General features: G+C 32.9%; 1 protein-coding gene across 5 annotated transcripts in view; it reads right to left on the reverse strand.

The window, feature by feature from the left end:
- Positions 1–1647: 1647 nt before the first annotated feature.
- USPL1 (ubiquitin specific peptidase like 1) overlaps positions 1648–17305 on the reverse strand; it is a 35408-nt gene continuing 19750 nt past the window's right edge. For all 5 annotated transcript variants that reach the window (XM_074303548.1, XM_074303545.1, XM_074303547.1 and 2 more), the window contains 3 exons: positions 14261–14386; positions 6626–6786; positions 1648–3812 (listed from right to left, as the gene is read on the reverse strand). In XM_074303548.1, the coding sequence (XP_074159649.1) occupies positions 1876–3812; positions 6626–6786; positions 14261–14386 (2224 nt within the window). In that variant the 3' untranslated portion in view covers positions 1648–1875. The remainder of the gene's footprint in view (positions 3813–6625; positions 6787–14260; positions 14387–17305) is intronic.

Raw genomic sequence — 17305 nt, forward strand, 5'->3', positions numbered from 1 at the left:
ATTTGTAGTGTGTTGAAAGGTTACTCAAGTTTCCAACTGTAAATCAGAATTGTCTCTCAGAAGCTTTTTATACATGGCACATGAAACCACTTCTCTCTTAATTTGCTATTAAGGTCAAATCCTCAATCTACTATCTGTATTGTCCTTTGACCCATTTTCATAGGCAAGTTTTAGAGAAAAATCTGAACATTTTAAAGCAATACTTATACTTATACTTGTACTATTTATAATACTTATAATGGGAGTAGTAGTATATATACTACTTATAATGGGAGGAAAAAAAACAAAGGTTACTCAGAAGTCTCTTCCTGGGGCATTATTACATTGTAAAACAGGCATTTCAAATGAGTTCATATTTTATGTGGAAAGGATATCTTAAAAAATATATTTTAAAATAGATATTCTAAACCTTTTTGCATGTCACAGACCCCCATGGTAAAAGCCTATAAACCCCTTCCCAGAATGTTTTGAAATGCATAAAAAAAAATTGAAAATTATCCTTTTTTTCTTTAAAGTTTACAGACTTTCAAGTGAAGAATCCCTGACTTAAAAAGATCAGATTAAAAAGACTGATTTTCCCATCAAGTTGTAGTAATAAAATAAATTAATATTAAACGTTTTCTGACCATCTTTAAGAGCTGCCCTACTGTTTTTTTGGAAGAGACATCCAGTCAACTATTTCTGGCACTTTCCATTAGCACAGTTGAAAATCCAAGGTTCTCATTGTAGTATCAGAGGACCAGAATGATCTTAATTAGGCTATATTTCCATATTTTTTCCTCACAATCTGGTAAAATAACTTAATGTTCACCTTCATAATCCTACCTATTCTTTTTTGGTAACTATGGCTACCACCTTTACAATCATTTCAGCAGTTATTTAAATATTTGTTGAATTAAGATATACAAAGACACATAAAGTACATTGACATTGACAATTCACTTCATTCCCCTACATCCTGGCAATCTGGAAGTAGCATATGGGAAATCAAAATTGTTTAGTCCAGGTACCAACAACTGAGACATACTACTCCTATCATCACTTTACTATGGAAAACAACACATCTAGGAAAGGATAAACATATTTTGTTGTTCAGTTGTGTCCAACTCTTCCTGATCTTATTTAGGGTTTTCTTGGAAAAGACACTTGGATTGATTTGCCTTTTCCTTCTTCAGCTCATTTTACAGATGGAAGAAATCAAAGCAAACAAGAGCCAATTGATTTGCCCAGGTCACATAGGTAGTGTCTGAGGCCAGATTTGAACTTGGGAAGATGACTCTTACTGACTCTAGTACCTTAAAACTTTATCCCTTGTGCTATCTAGCTGCCCAACATGATATATAGGTGAAGTTCTCTCCTACAAGTGTAAAGAAGCAATATTTTGTTTACAATTATTAATTGAGAATTTACTGTCATCTATGCCATTCAAAGACTCCTTTAATAAAATAATTACATTTTCAACACAGAATCCCTATTTGGAGTCCATTAATAAGCTCTGTCATACAATTTACTTAAAGTCCTGGCATTTATAAACTAGTTTTATCCTTACCTATAATTTTAAAACAGTAGAGATAAAAAGGTTGTCCTTTCTAAGTTGTAGAAAACTAAGCATTAGTTCCACAAAATAAAAAAATTAACCCTCAAATGTTAAAAACAGAACTTTGAGCATTTTAATTCAGAAATCAGAAGTGCTTTTTGGGAAATAAAGACTTCAGTATGTTACATTTTGTTCAAATAAACAATACATTACACAAACCAGTGTTTCTGATTTACATTTTGAGCACAGCCAGCGTGCAGTTTATTTGAAAACATAATTTAATATTTTTTTCTAAAGCAATATTACAAATATTAAATTCTAAAAACACTAACAAACATTCAACTGTCAAACATATATTCATCAAAATGAGGTAAGTACTCTATGTCATCTGCTGAAGAACTTAATACTGAAGTGGAAAAAAATTCATCAAGAATATCTGTCTTTAAGGGATTTTCCAAGTTTAATGTTTTAGCACAAGAATTATTTGTTAATGAGTCTATCTGAACTTCATACTGACTTTGTTTTACAGGACTATAATAATTATGGTCTTTGCTAGAATATGAGGAAGAGAATCCACTGACAAAGTCACTAGGTGTTGGTGTAATATTATGATTATCTACCATCTCCAAATACTCACAATCATTTTCTCTTTCCCTTGGAAGTTCTGATGAGGCAACAGTTGTAGTAGAAGACAGTAATTCTGCTAAAAATTCTTCATGAGTTGGGCTATTATGCAGGGCAATACTAGAATGTGAGGTATCTTTAGATTTATTATCTGTGGCACTAATATGATCCTGAAGTTCCATTAAGAGGCCTTGTAATGATTCACATTCATTTTGAGATGCATCTTGGGGCAAAAGTTTTGTATTTTTCTTTGGAGACTTTCCATTTATTTGGAGAGCTTGAAGAGTGGCCAACTTTTGCTTTTTTGCCTTAAGTTTTTTAAGAAGTTTTAGACGAAGTTTGTGAGTTTGACTCTCATGTGTCCCTGAAGAGATGTGATTTTCATTTCCATTAAAACTGTGCTTAGAAGATATTCCATTAGAGAGGGCCTGAACATTTTTATTCAAGGATTTAGTCAAAACCTTTGTAGTTTCCTGAACTTCATCAGGTAGTAAAGATGTACTTACATTTGATGGTGAAGAATTAAGAACTGGAAGTGAGTTGCATGCAGACCTGGACATTTTCTTGGGTGCTTGAGGACTTGTTTGATTTGTTATACCTTTAGGTTTAAAGCCTCGAAAATTATTTGCCCTTTTAACCAGAGAATTTAAGTCAGTTGTCTTTTGCAAATGGACCTTTCTTTCATTAGCTGAGGCACAGGATGGCATAAAAGAAACTCCCTTGTTTAGTAATCCTTTCACCCAACTTCCTACAAACTTTTTTTTCTGTGACTGTGAAGAATTATGTGTTGAATCCAGGACTACACTTTGGGAATCTCCTGCAATATTATTTGCTGTTTTCAAATTAGACACTTGAGATAAGACACTTTGTTTTGATATAAGCTTTTCAACCGTTGGTGAAAGGACCGGACTTGATACAGCACCCTTCTCCAAGGCAGGCGGAGAAAACTTAACTTTTGTCTCTTGGATTTGTAATGGCTGCTCTCCTTGTGGAAGAGCAGTTACATGTACTGTGTTATTAATGCAGATAGTATCCGAAGTATTTTCTGTATTCAGCTGATCTGATTTCAAATCAATACTAGTATTTTGAGTTAGGATGCTTGTAGGTAGAATTTGAGGTTGGACACGGATTTCCTCATATGGAGCTGATTGTGAAGAAGGTAATACTAATTCTTGCTTTTGCAAAGTGTCCATTTCAGCAACTGCCTTATCTCTTATCAGAGATTGATCTATCACAGGCTGATTTTCAATTGGATTGCCCTCAGAATCAACATGAATTTCAGTAAGTGTCAAAGTTATAACATCACTGTCTACCAAATCTTCTAGACCAGAAAGTAAATTGTATTCATGATCTGTGCCTACTCCATATTGTGGATCAGTACTTGGGGCACTCAAAATATTGTCTTGATCAAATGTTGAAAACATTTCAGTGGCAGCATCACCACTAGAACACAATGCCAAAGCTTCTGGTTTGGAATCACTCAAACTGAAATTTTCTGTATTTTGAACTGGAAACTCTACATTGGATTGATCTACTGTTTTATAAATGTTTCTTTCCCAGATAACAATGTGAATCTCTGAAGCAGGAACTTCAAATCTCTGATGTCTTTTACAGTACGGTCCTTTTAAATCATCACATTCGAGCCAAGTTCCTGAAAAAATAAAGTGAACAAGCTTACACACTCAAAGTTTGTATATGTGTAAACTACCTCCCTAAAAATCAAAAATGACTTTTTTTCCCCTTCTGCTTCTATATTTGACTATTGCGTAATCCTTCACAGCAGTCTATCTTTATGACAGCATCTGTCTCAGACAAATGCTTAAAGGTAGTGTTCTTATATGTCATTTTTGAAGAATTGAAGCAGTAATTTGGATAGTTCAGTTTGCCCTGTCTCTCCCTACCTTCTAGCTCCTCAATATTAAAAAAATCACCATGCCCAAAAATTGTCTCAAAATTAATTTTGTTAAAAAGATAATTTTTGGTTACCTGAGCTAAAAGAATTAACATATAGATGTAAAAGGCTTTGGCATGAGTTTTTTTGTTTTGTTTTTTTGTTGAGGCAATTAAGTGACTTGCCCAGGATTACACAGCTGGGAAGTGTTAAATATCTGAGATTAGATTTGAACTCAGGTCCTCCTGATTTCAGGGCTGGTGTTCTATCCACTGCACCACCTAGCTAACCCATGGCATAAGTTTTTAAATCCTGTCAGAATATAACAAAAAGATCTGTTTATTTAAGATATTTTCAATATAACAAAATTCTATTAGAATTTCAACACTTTCTTTCTGACAACTGTAAGCTACTATAGTCTATACCTATAGTCTCTGATACCTACAGGCAGAAAGTGCTTCAAGTAATATGCATTCTTTTAACCTCTTTGATTACTGAACTCTTTTTCAAATCTACTACTCAGCAAATAAAAAGACAATACCATTTTTTCTGACAAACACTTTTTTTTTTTTTGCATAGGTATAAATAAGATGAGAGTCAATAATTTAACTAATTAGCTGATCTCAAGGACAAGCAGTGAACAATAAATATAATCCTCTATGTTATGAGCTATTGCACTATATAAAGTGCAATCTACATCAGAATATTGGAACAATATTTTCTTTTTCAATTTTTCACATCTACAACTTCCTGAAAAGAGTGGAAATTGAGACAATGATTAAGCAGTAAACTGAGTGAATAGCATTGGCGGAACCCATAAGGTAACAAAAATACAAGATGCCGGAAGGTAGATCCTATTTTTAAAAATTTTTTTTGGACCCCAATAATGTCTTGTATATATGAATAAATGAATATTTATTGAAAGCATGGCTCCAAAAAATGTAAAGGAGAAGATAACTTCCCCACTTCTTTGCAGAGGTGGGATGCCACCAAGTAGAGAATACTGCATTTGTTTTCCAAATTGATATATTGATCAAAAAATTGATTTTCTTTTTCTTTGTATTCTTTTTTCCTCTTCAAAAAGGATCCCTTCTTAAATGGAATAAATCTCTGAGAAGGAAAAAGGGAGAGATTCTGAGAAAAATTTAAGCAATGTAAAAATAAGAAGAGATCAATAACATTTCCAAGAAAACACATACTTGTTGAAAACTGCATTTTCTAGTTAAAAACAAGTTTATAATAAACCAAGAAAGTTAACAATAACTCATACCAACTTTACTATATGCCACATACTATGTTAATAAGGAAAAGAGTTAAACTAAGTATGATAAAAGTGGGAGATGCTGTCTAGAGAAGCAGCAAGGCACACCCCAAGGTTAACATGCCAATAGCTAACCTATCCCCACTTTGAGAAACCCTTTACTTTTCAAAATAACCCAATATTTCCATTGCATAAATTACAACCACCACAAATATACTGAACTCCAGCAACTGTGAGGAAGGAGGGGAAGGAACAACACTTTATAGAAACCAACTCTGTGTATTAAGTTCCTGTCATATATAATAAGGCAACTCCCCTTATGCCATGTAAGGGAAAGGAAGAGGGCAAGAATAAAGAGGTTAGGGAGGATGAGAGATCAAGGATACATGTAGAGGAGTTGGCTTTGGAAAGAAGGGTTACTTCATCAAAGATGAGCAAAGGAGACAAAAATGGGGGATAACATGAAGGCATTTTGAAGTGAAGGGAGAGGAAAGAAAGAAACAAGAGACAGAGACACAGAGTGGGGGGGGGAGGGAGAGAAGGAGTTTGAAAACTAATTTCTATTTTTTCAGTAAAGTATGAGACAAATTTTCAATTAAACGGTCAGGGCAGGGAGTGGCATGAGACATGAGAAAAGACAAGGTTTGTAATACCAGCTATACAGAGTAAAAAGAATCAACTAGGGAGAAATAAAAGCTTTGCTGTAGTTACTGTTAGCCCAAATGCATTTTTTAAACTAAAATATAGCTTCACTATTACATACATCACCTTTGAGGAGAGGAAAAGGAAAGACACAATCTTGAATCTACAATGTTTAAGTTTGGAATACAGGCACTGACAAATGAAACTATATGAATTTCATTTCTGGGAGTCAAGTTTATCACTTTCATGAGCTTAGTCTAAATAAAGCAGAAAACTTTTATTTAATAATTATATCTGAGAATAGATAAACCACAACAAAAAATATCAAAAGAGGTTAAGAAATTTTTCTTTAGCTTTCTCTATTTAAGACCTTTAGTGGAATGAGCAATTCTCCTCTCTGGTTGTTCTTTACATGTAGATACATGTATGTTATTTATGCATGAATATCTACAAGTGCACACATAAATACACACACATCCCTAAGTCAGTAAGGCTTTTCTCGATTTAAAGGGAAGGATAAAAAAAGATTGCAAACTTAATTTCAATTCTTAACTACATACATGAATCAACCAAAATTATCAAAAGGAAGTACTTATTGTCTATTTTGAAAAATACTTTAAAACTTTGTTCTTAATAGTATGAATTGCAAAAAGCAAATTGTTATACTTACCATCAGAATTCAAAATCCAAGTTATAAAATGTTTCTCATTCACTTGATATTGAATCACACAAGTTATTTGGTAGAAAAAGCCTTCGAAATGAAATGAATAGAACTGCAAGTCATTACCCGGCAAGCCTTCTACAAAGTGCAGCATAAATACTGAAGATACTCTAGAGAGAAACAGAAAAGAGAAGTCAAACAAATAATACCATATGTCTTGTTATACAAAAGACAGTCTAAAGCTAACAAGTCACATACAATTCATTTTCAGGGCTGACTGGTAACACATTGAAGCAGTATTTTTTTTTTATTTTTTTTTTGGAGACCCTCCAGATGTATTTCTTAATTAGAATCTTTAGAACTCTTTTAAAAGTTTGTAACACAAAACCCGCCTCAGAATGGTTATCACTCACAGTTGGAAGCTATCATGCAATAAGGTTCTATCACAGTCCATTAAGCAAAAACTGATTTGCAAAATATACCCATTATGTTTTATAAGGAAATCTTTAAGTAGCCATAGCCACCTTGCACAATCAAACTCAGACCCTGAAAAATTATTCTCTGAGATTTCCCCAAATTAGTTGTTCTAACTGGTAATTAAAAAAAGAAACATTTTAAAATGTAAGGAAGTCAGATAAAAATAGGAAGAATATTATTTAACTGATGCAGAGTGAAGTAAGTAGAATCAGGAGAACGATATAAACAATGACAAAGAAAGAACACTAAAAAGAAGTCAAACCTGAGCCTTTATAATTACTAATCTTTGTCTTAGTGAATAGATTATAAAACATACTTCCTGGTAAAGAAGTGGGGATAATACAGATAGATTGTCATGCAACTGATCACTATGCTACCTGATTCTGTTTAAGTTACTGGTTGGGGGCGAGGTGAGAAAGGCCATCTACAGAATTAAAAAATTTAATGTAATATAAGAATCAATAAAACCATTTAAAAATATACCAATTTCAAGTAGTCTTTGACTGCATTAAGGAAAGTATATAGTATTCCAGGTCAAGGGCAGCTAAGTGGCACAGAGTGCCAAGCCTAGAATCAGGAAGACTCATCTTCTGTAGTTCAATAGCTATGTGATCCTAGGCAAGTCATTTTACCCTGTTTGCTCCATTTCCTCAACTGTAAAATGAGCTGGAAAAAGAAATGACAACCACTCCAATATCTGTCAAAAAAATCCCAAATGGGATCACAAAGAGTCAGACATGAATGAAAACAATTAAACAATAAAGAACTTTTTGGTCTCCTTCAGGATATTGTATTCAATTCTTGAAACAACATTTTAGTATGGCTACTGATGAACTGTCTAGAAAGAGGCCAATCAGGGTGATAAAGATAAGAAATTCAGATGTCTGAAAAAATGTCACACAGAAGAGGGATTATTAGACTTGCTCTGCTTGACCAGAACTAAAGCACATCTAGGAGCAATGTAGGGAAGTAAATCTAGATTGAGTAATAAAGACAATAATATAATATGATAATATGTGTTATATATAAAATAAATGATACCATAATAAATATGTAATACCATTTCGCAAGATAACGTGATCAAATTAGTGTCACTGTGTTGTGATGGTTTTTCACTGTATGATAGCAAGAGACATGAATCATTGATCTGGTGTGAAGAAGACAGATCCAGTAATCTAGGAATGGGTTTCGGAAAGAAATGTATGATAACAGAACAAGGGGCATGGGATTCCAGGAAGGAAGATAAAAGTGAAGATAACCTTGCTAACTAAAGTCATTGTTAAAAGGAAGAAAGTGAGGCCAGATGGGAGCAGACTGTGAAGGACTATGAATAGCTCTAACAAGCAGATATAATGCAAAGGGGAATGGGCTGGGGAGGCCAGGGAGTTCCCCCCTTCACTGGAGGTCTTAAGTAAAGGCTTGATGACCACCTGTTGAGTACAGAGTGGAGGGGATTTTTGTTTAGATATTAATCAGTCTAAATGGATTATGATCCCTTCCAAACCTAAAATTGTATTTGGAGGAAGAGTTTAACTTGTAAAAACAAAAAATTGGAAGAAAAAGAGCCCTAAAATAATTTCTTGGGAATTAAAGTTTCAAAATTCTATCTCCGATACTGCTGAATAAAAATAAATTGCCAAATCTATGGATTACCTTTAAATCACCTTGAAGTTGGGCCCTAAATTAAGTATGAATGAAATGAATCCATCTTCAGCCTTTAAGAAAACTGTCAAGTGTACCTTCTACTGATTTTTCAAAAGTTTAAAAACTCAGTTTTTCAAAATGTCCAGTGAAATGAACTTCACAGTGTTTCCTAACATTTTAAATTAATCACATAATTATTACAAATTATTCCTAATTATGCATTCAGCTGGAATGTAATCAAATCTTCAATTTGCAAATGCCTCTCAACATGAAGAATATATTCCCCCAAAATTGCCTATATAGCATAATTCTAAATATTGGATCCTATTTCCCCATTTTTTTCCCATCATAAAACTAAAGATGTGTTTCTTTCTAAGCCTTTTATTTAACCTCTAATTCTCCATTTCTCATATATCAAGAGTCACACTACACTCTACTTCTGATTTATGAAAGTATATACCTGCAGTCTGGATGCTAAAACCTCTTTCAAATACTTTGTACTTCATTCATAAAAATAGTATGATCCAATCTATATCAGCTTAACATCGAAAATCATTCTTTTTTTCTGAACGTTTTAGCCAATGAATTAACTAAATACCATTAAATATAAAGAAATAGTTTGCAAGAAAAATCAGAAGTCATTCTAATTTTTTAACCTTTACCAACTTAGACTGAAGGATTATATAGAAAAAACTTAGCATATAGATATGTCAATCAGCAAGCATTTATTAAATGTCTTCTACATACCAGGAACTGTGTTGAATGCTAGAAACTGGAAGACAAAAATTACACAGCTCCTACCTTAAAGGAGCTTATATTTTAATAAAGAAAGCAACATGTATACACAAATAAATATAAAATAGATGGATCAAAGTGAAATGAGCAGAACTGGAAAACATTGTACGGTGTCAGCAACAACTATGAATGACTCAGCTCTTCTCAGCAACATAATAAGACAAGTACAAAGGACTCATGATGGAAAATAAAGAACTGCCAGACTCGGAATGCAAATCGAGGCGTCCTTTTTTCACTTTATTCTTTTTGTTTTTTTTCTTTTTGAGCCATTTTTTCTTAACTGTGACTAATAGAGAAAATATATTTTATATGTTAACACATGTATAATCTATATTAAATTGCCTACCATTTTAGAAAGAGGAAAGGGGAAAGGAGGGAGAAAATAATCTGAACTCAAAATCTTGTAAAAATGAATGCAAAAAGTTGTCTTTTGGTTTTTGTTTTTTTCAACATGAGGTGAATTCAAGGAAATTCCTATAGACTTGTGATGGAAAGTGCTATCTGCATCTAGAGAGAGAACTATGGATACTGAATATGGATCAAAGCATAGTATTTTCATCTTTTTGTTGTTATTGTTGTTTGTTTACTTGTTTTTTTTTCCTCTCTTTTTTCTTGTGCAACGTGACAGATATGGAAATATGTTTACAAGAACTGTACATGTTTAACCTCTATTGGATTGTCTGCTGCCTTGGGGGTTGGAGAGGAAGGGAGAGAGAGAGAAAAATTTGGAACACAGGGTTTTGCAAAGGTGAATATTGAAAACTATTTTTGCATATATTTGTAAAAATAAAATACTACTGCATTTAAAAAAAAAAAGAAAAAATTTGTCTTTAATACATAATTGGGAAAAAAAACAATTAAAATTAGATCAACCAGATAAGGCCTCATATATAAGAAGGGGTACTTGAGTTAAGCTTTGAAAGAAATAAAGATTCTAAAAGGCAGAAATCAGGAAGTGTATTCTAGCTTTTGCAAAAACACAGAGATGGAAAATAAAGAGTATCATATTTTAAGGAAGAACAAGAAGGTCAGTTTGGCTGGATCGTAGAATGTGAAGCTAATTTATAAACAACTGAGAAAATTGGTGGAATAAATGTTAAACTAGTGTTTAATGACCAGTCAGACATTCACATCATGAAAATCAGACAAATCTTTTGTGGAGAATAGTCTGCAGAAAGCTGAAACTTGATATCAAATAATAAAATAGGAAGCAAATGTAATAACCCAGGCAAAAGGTGACTTATCCTTTAAAAATGATTTTATTCTTCAGCTAAGTAGGGGGAAGATTTGAATGATACCTATTTTGTAGATGATTAGCCTCTTGGTGCTAAGCAATAACATAAGTATCAGTGCCTAAGTGAAATGAAATAAAGCAAAACTGAATTAGTTATTCGTTCTGAATTCTAATTCTAGTTCAAAACCTTGAATTCTCTGGAAATCTCACAATGACTCTTTTTTATTTTTTCTTTTCTTTGATCCCTTGAGAACTATTTCCTATAATTTAATTCTTCTCAGTTCAGAACATGCACAGCTGAGGTTTTATAGGCTCAATGATCATACAATTCCAGAAACGGACTCTACAAAGTGCTCTAATCCAAACAGATTTGCCATCACCTCCTACAATATCACCTTTGTCTGAAAACCCTACATGCATAAGAACTTGTTTTTACTCTTTTTTTCCATAGGGAGCTAAAATCTGCCTCTCTGGGGTCAAATGTCAAATGGGGTCTGATGTCTCTCTCCAATTCTACTCCTAATCCTTCAACCCTTGGAGTGCTTGGGTTTGAGATTCTCTCACCATCCCAGAAATGCTCCATTTTATCAACATCCTTCCCCAAGTGTGTCATCCAAAACTACTCAGTGCCTGGGTAAGAGCCTAAGGCTGGGAAGGAAACACACTACCTTAACCCTAAAATGAAACACCTGTAGGAAGATGGTATTAATAGAATGGACATTATCTGTCCTGAGAGAAAGGATGAGGATATATCCAATCAAGTCTACTATCTTAAGATGTCAGCCCAGTTTTTTAAAAGCAATCCTATCTTGCTCCATAAATTTATGTGAGTTTAATTGCTTCCTAATATAATATATCACAGATTCCTTCCCATAAAAGAGTCAATGTGTGCTATGCTAATGATCCGAAGAATGTTAAAGGTAAAATTGTTCAATGTTCTAATCAAATAACTTGTAAAAAATTCAAAACTTAACTATTATAGATTATGCAAGTTTTCATAATACACTATGAAATAAAATACAATGTTTATCTCAGATCTTTTCATAAAAAATGGCAACTATAGATGACAAGGTAATTTGTCTCTTATACTTAGCATAATTGAAATACTTCTTAGCTGTGAGTATACTTTCCACATTTCCAGAAAAGAGATTGAACATCTGTAAAAAGATTAACCATTTTGAATGGAAATTCACCTTTTAATTGAGTATATTTTTAAATTGAGTATATTTAAAAGAAATTTACTTTGTAAGTGATAAACCACTCATCAGGGAAGTGGGCAGGTTAACTAATACTAGTTAAAGTTAACTCATACTAGTTAGAGTGGGAAATACTACTACAGAACCCATTTAAAAAAAAAAAAAATACTGCCAAAAAAATAACCAAGGTAGGCTAAGTCATAACTGAGATTTTCCTCAGAAAGCAAATTAACAGAGATAAGCCAATGACAGGATCAAATTCTTGCTAATTTGATTTAATGATATGGTCTTTTAAAAAATGAAATATTAAATGTGTCAAATCATTCACTGATTTAAATTCATACTTATTTATTATAAGCACAAGAACACTGTAGGTACTAAAAGAGGTGGAAAGATAAATGAGCCATATGTAGTCCATGACCTTAATATATGTAAAACATAAAAGAGGAAGTGACATGTTCCCAAACAACTATAATGCAAAGTATCATGTTAGAGCATGAAAGATACAAACAGGTACCATTTGAGCTGATTAATTAAGACTCATTTTTGGCTGGGCAGGAGGAAGAGAGAAAGGATTCATAAGAAGATGGCATCTAGAGCCAGTGAGGTAGTACAGTGATTAGAGCACCATCTCTGAAGTCAGGAGGATCTGAGTTCAAATCTGGTCTCACTTAATATTTTCTAGCTGTGTGACTCTGGGCAATTCACCTAACCCCAATTGCCTCAGGAAAAAAAAAAAAAAAAAAAAAAAAAAAAAAGCTTGGCATCTGAGTTGGATCTTGAAATCTAGATAGGATTTCCACAAGTGGATACAAGATTAAAAAAAAAAAAAAGACAAGCATGATTTACACAAAACCATGGAGTTATGTATAAGAGATGATTTTCTTTGGTTGAAATATATGAAAATAAGTGGTATGAAGTAATGCTGAAAAAAACCAAAACAAATTAAAGTCAGATGATGGAAGGCTTTAAATGCCAGTTAATTGGAAGCCACTAAAGATTTTTGAGCTGGAGAATATTATTAGATCTATGTATTAAGATTAATTTGGCATTGACAATTGACAGCAAAAAGACTAGTTAGAAAGCTATTGTAATAGGTCAATAAGAGGTAATGAGGCTCTGAAATGACTGAAATGTTGGCAGCAGGCATGAAGAAGAGTGAATAGATGGGAGGTGTTATAAAGGTAAATTCAACAGTATTTGGTCACTAAGAGAATAAAGTAGGGATAGGAACTGAAGCTAACAATGCTGTTATGGAATATGGGAAATTAGGAGGAGGAACAGATTTCAGAGGAAAGGATAATGAAACTAAGGTTAGACATACTACACTGAAGAAGCTAGCAGGATATCTTGGCAGATATTGAATTGTGAACTTAGGATAAGAGTAAGCAATTAGAAATTGCAATTTGAAAGACAGAGCTAAAGACTAGAAATTAGCATTTAGTTATAGCTCTAGCTATAGGAATGGAAATGATGAATAAGGAAAAGTACATAAATAGATGAGAAAAAAAACTTGTGATACACCTAGATTAAGCAGTACAAGCAGAAGACAGTAAAGCTAAGAGGCTTGAGGGGAGCATTCCATAGTGGAATAATACTTTGAAACTACATTAAAATATCTCCTATATATACATATACTCTTTTATCTATACATATGTATTATATAGATATATAATAATTTGGTTTTCAATCGACAATTAGACTTTTATCTATCATATTTACAAATCTGGTTACTAAAAGTTGTAAAATAGCCTAAGGACTATATGAAAATCCACTTTATTGAAGATCTACTTTGATAGCTAAACACAAATGTAAAGGTTCCAATTTCAAAATTAAACATTGCATCAGGATTTTTATTAGCTATATAAAGCATCACATTGGCTCGACTTTCCTTTAAAAGGAAGGTCTGTCAAAAGAGGCAGCCAAACTGGGTCTCATTGATTCTAATTCGTCCTTCTTGCTGCCAGCTAACACAAACTAGGGAAAAATCACCTAGGATTTATGAAGATCTACTCTATTCCACCTCAACTACTTCCTCCCACAAATGATCCTGAGAAGAGTCACTAGGTCTGAAGAGATCTGTTATGTGGAAAATACATGGGAGATCATTCAGGTCCAAACTCCTTCAATTACCATTATCAACCATACTTCACCCTATAATATTACAATTTGACTAATTAAAAACATTTTGTAATGAGAAATAGTATCTTCAGTTTATGAGTTGCTTAATACTTCACATTTTAAAACACCTACACCTATATTCAACTAAACTAGTTATTGGAAGAAAATTGAACTTACTTTTCCAAGACCATTCTTCTTCTTTGTAATTTGCTTTTACAACTATTACATGGACCAAAATGGACAGCATCAAGTGGATGCCATTCAGGTATTATGTTTGTGAAGGTTATCAGATTCTTTGAACACCTAGGTAAAATGAAGTACATAAATTGTTATGTTCATTAGAATATTGCTAGTATTTATCCAGCCTAATTCACTTTAGAAAGTTCAAAACCGCTTTAAAAAGACAAGGAACTTTATAGCTTTTTCCAAAATGATTAATATGGCAAGCATGTCTGCGTTCACATTGACTTTAAATATAATAGTTTTTAATAATTTATAATTTTAAATGAGTGAGGTATGGTAACACATGGCTGTAATTCCTGCTATTGAGGGAAACTGAGGCTAGAATATATCTTGGGCTCTGGAGTGCTGTGCCAGTCTGATGCCAGTCAAAGCATCCAAACTAAATTATCCATTAAAACTGAGCTCTAAAGAGCAGGGAGCAACCTTTCTTAGGGGTGAATGAGCACATGTCAGAAATGGAAAAGGTCAAAATTTTTTTTAAAGAAAAATATGGCTAGCATTTAAGAAAAGAAAAAGTTGATTGAAATTATGTATTAGTAAAAATATGCCAGTTGTTCCATTTTCTTGCACATTTTTATGAATAGAACATGCATTATCGAAGTACTTCTTTAAGCAAGGTTGCATGAAAAAATTTTTTCACTGAAGCTAATCAAAAGAATATATTAAGCACCTATTATGTCCCAGGCACTATGCCAAGCATTTTACAATTATTATCTCACTTGGATCTTCAGACAAGCCTGAAAAGTAGGTGCTGTTAGGACCTCATTGTACAGCTGAGGAAACTGAGGCTAATAGATCAGCTGATGTGCCCAGGACACACAGCTAGTGAGTGAGTTCAGATCTTCCTGATTCCAAGCCAAGTTCTCTATCCACTAAGCCACATAACTCACTTAATAAGACTTCAGTAGGACATTGACATCTCTCTCCAAAACATATCCTCTTCAAAAAAAAAAAAAAAAAAAAGAAAAAAATCCACTTGAGAAAGTTAGGTTTAATTTATAACAATGACTAATAGTGATCAAGCATCATAAATATGCTAAGTTCTAAAATACTGAAAATCAAAAACTCTAAAGAAGGCTAGAAAGATTTTACTGTTTTAAAAATGATTATAAAGATCACAATAGATGTCTTGAACAAGAGAAATTAGCAAGTCTATCAACTATAGTTCTCTTAGTCTCTAAATTCTGAAGGCAAATTGATAAAATATAGTTTTCTCTTTTTAGCATTTCATATCACTGTCAACTGAAAACTACTTTGATATATTGGTAGTGCCTAAGTAAAGCTTAATTTGGGGAATTAATGTTAAAAATAGAATATTTAACAGAACAAATAAATGAATTTGCTTGATATTTTTCCCTTGTAGTGAATATTAGCTATTTCAGTTTTTAGTTGTAACAAATATGCTAAGAAAAGTTTGATAATCTGCTAATTTCACTTTCAACTTTGCCTTTAGTTTAGTTTTGCTCCTAAAAAAAAGGAGAGAAAAAGAATTATCCGAGAAAAGAAAGATGCAAATTAATTTGGCATCAAATCTACATGAATACTACTGAAGATTTTAATAGAAAACAACTCTCAGTGATTCCTTCCATTATCAAAAGTCTCAAGTTTGCAAAAATAATGGAGTCAGTTTAAATGATCATATAAAATGCCAAAATAAGATAACCATCATTGTGATTTTAAATCAAACTACTTTAGAACAGAAAATAGTCTCAAGACACTTAAAAAAAAATTTCATTTGTTTGTTTAAAAAAAGTATTCTCAGTCTTATACATTAGTAATATTTGTATTTTTCCTCAAACTGTTTAGCCACTTTGGCAGTTACATGATATAAGGACTTAATGTTGTCTAGCTTTGCCACAACTTCATTTTTCTACCTTCCAGCCACAGCCTTTTCTTGATTTTTTTCATTAATAAAAGATAAATAATTTTCTAGCTATGAAGATACTTGCTTTGTTTGTGTCTGAAACAGCTGCTAGAAAAATTAGCTAATGAAGTTAAATCTCACTTCTCTCCTCAAAAATCTTTCTACTAATATATCTAAGATCAGTATTTTCTAATTTATTAGTGAATACAAAGATCAAATAAAAAATCTGTTTTCATGTGTAATCTAATGTATTAAACTAGACCCTTAAGAGGCTACTCTAACCAAACTTTTCATTTTACAGATATGATTTAAGTAATTTGCCCCAAGAATTCAGATCTCGTGAATCCAAATCTAGTTCTTGAATTATACAAAACTGCATGGATGTCAAAAAGAAGTTTGTTCCTAACTTGAGGCTTCCAAACTACTCAACAACTTCTCTCTCTTCCAAGAAAGGGAGGAAGCACAGACATAGTTGAATCTCTTCCTTCCCCAATTTCAGTTAAATAGATAAAAAGATGTTCATGGTGATTTTCCAAGGATAAAAAAATGATTGAATTGCCTATTCCCATGCTCACCCCAAACTCAGGGTTACAACATGACCATCTCACCGAGGGGTTTCAAAGCTGGGGCAGCTCATAGCTCAGTTTACCACTTCTGTCAGGAGAAAGAAAATAGGATGGCCATGGTGGTTGGTAAGTCTTCCATGGGACTGAGGGAAGGAATGAGAAAATAGAAGTAACTATTCTTTGAGAATATCTGTCAAATCCTATGACCCTGAAATTGATCTTCCTCCTCTCAGAGGCAGTAATGGGCAATTAGAGACCTCAAAGTATGGTGGGGGAAGTGAGAAAAACTCCACACTTAATGCTATTATAGTCAGTCAATTCTTTTGGGCCTTCATTCTCTCATCTAATTACAGGGATCTGATTAACAGTAGTAAAAACTAGAGGGGCTTAATTGTTGTAAGACTCAAATGAGATTAATAAACACAAAAGTCTGCTTTGCAGACTTTATAAATATCAATTATTATTATTAAACAGGCCTGTCCTAAGCAAGAGTGAAACCATCATATGTGTGTATTGAAAGATTCTTATTTATTTTTTACTGAGGAGAAA

The sequence above is a fragment of the Sminthopsis crassicaudata genome, chromosome 3, assembly GCF_048593235.1.
Source record: "Sminthopsis crassicaudata isolate SCR6 chromosome 3, ASM4859323v1, whole genome shotgun sequence".
Classification (NCBI taxonomy): Eukaryota; Metazoa; Chordata; class Mammalia; order Dasyuromorphia; family Dasyuridae; genus Sminthopsis; species Sminthopsis crassicaudata.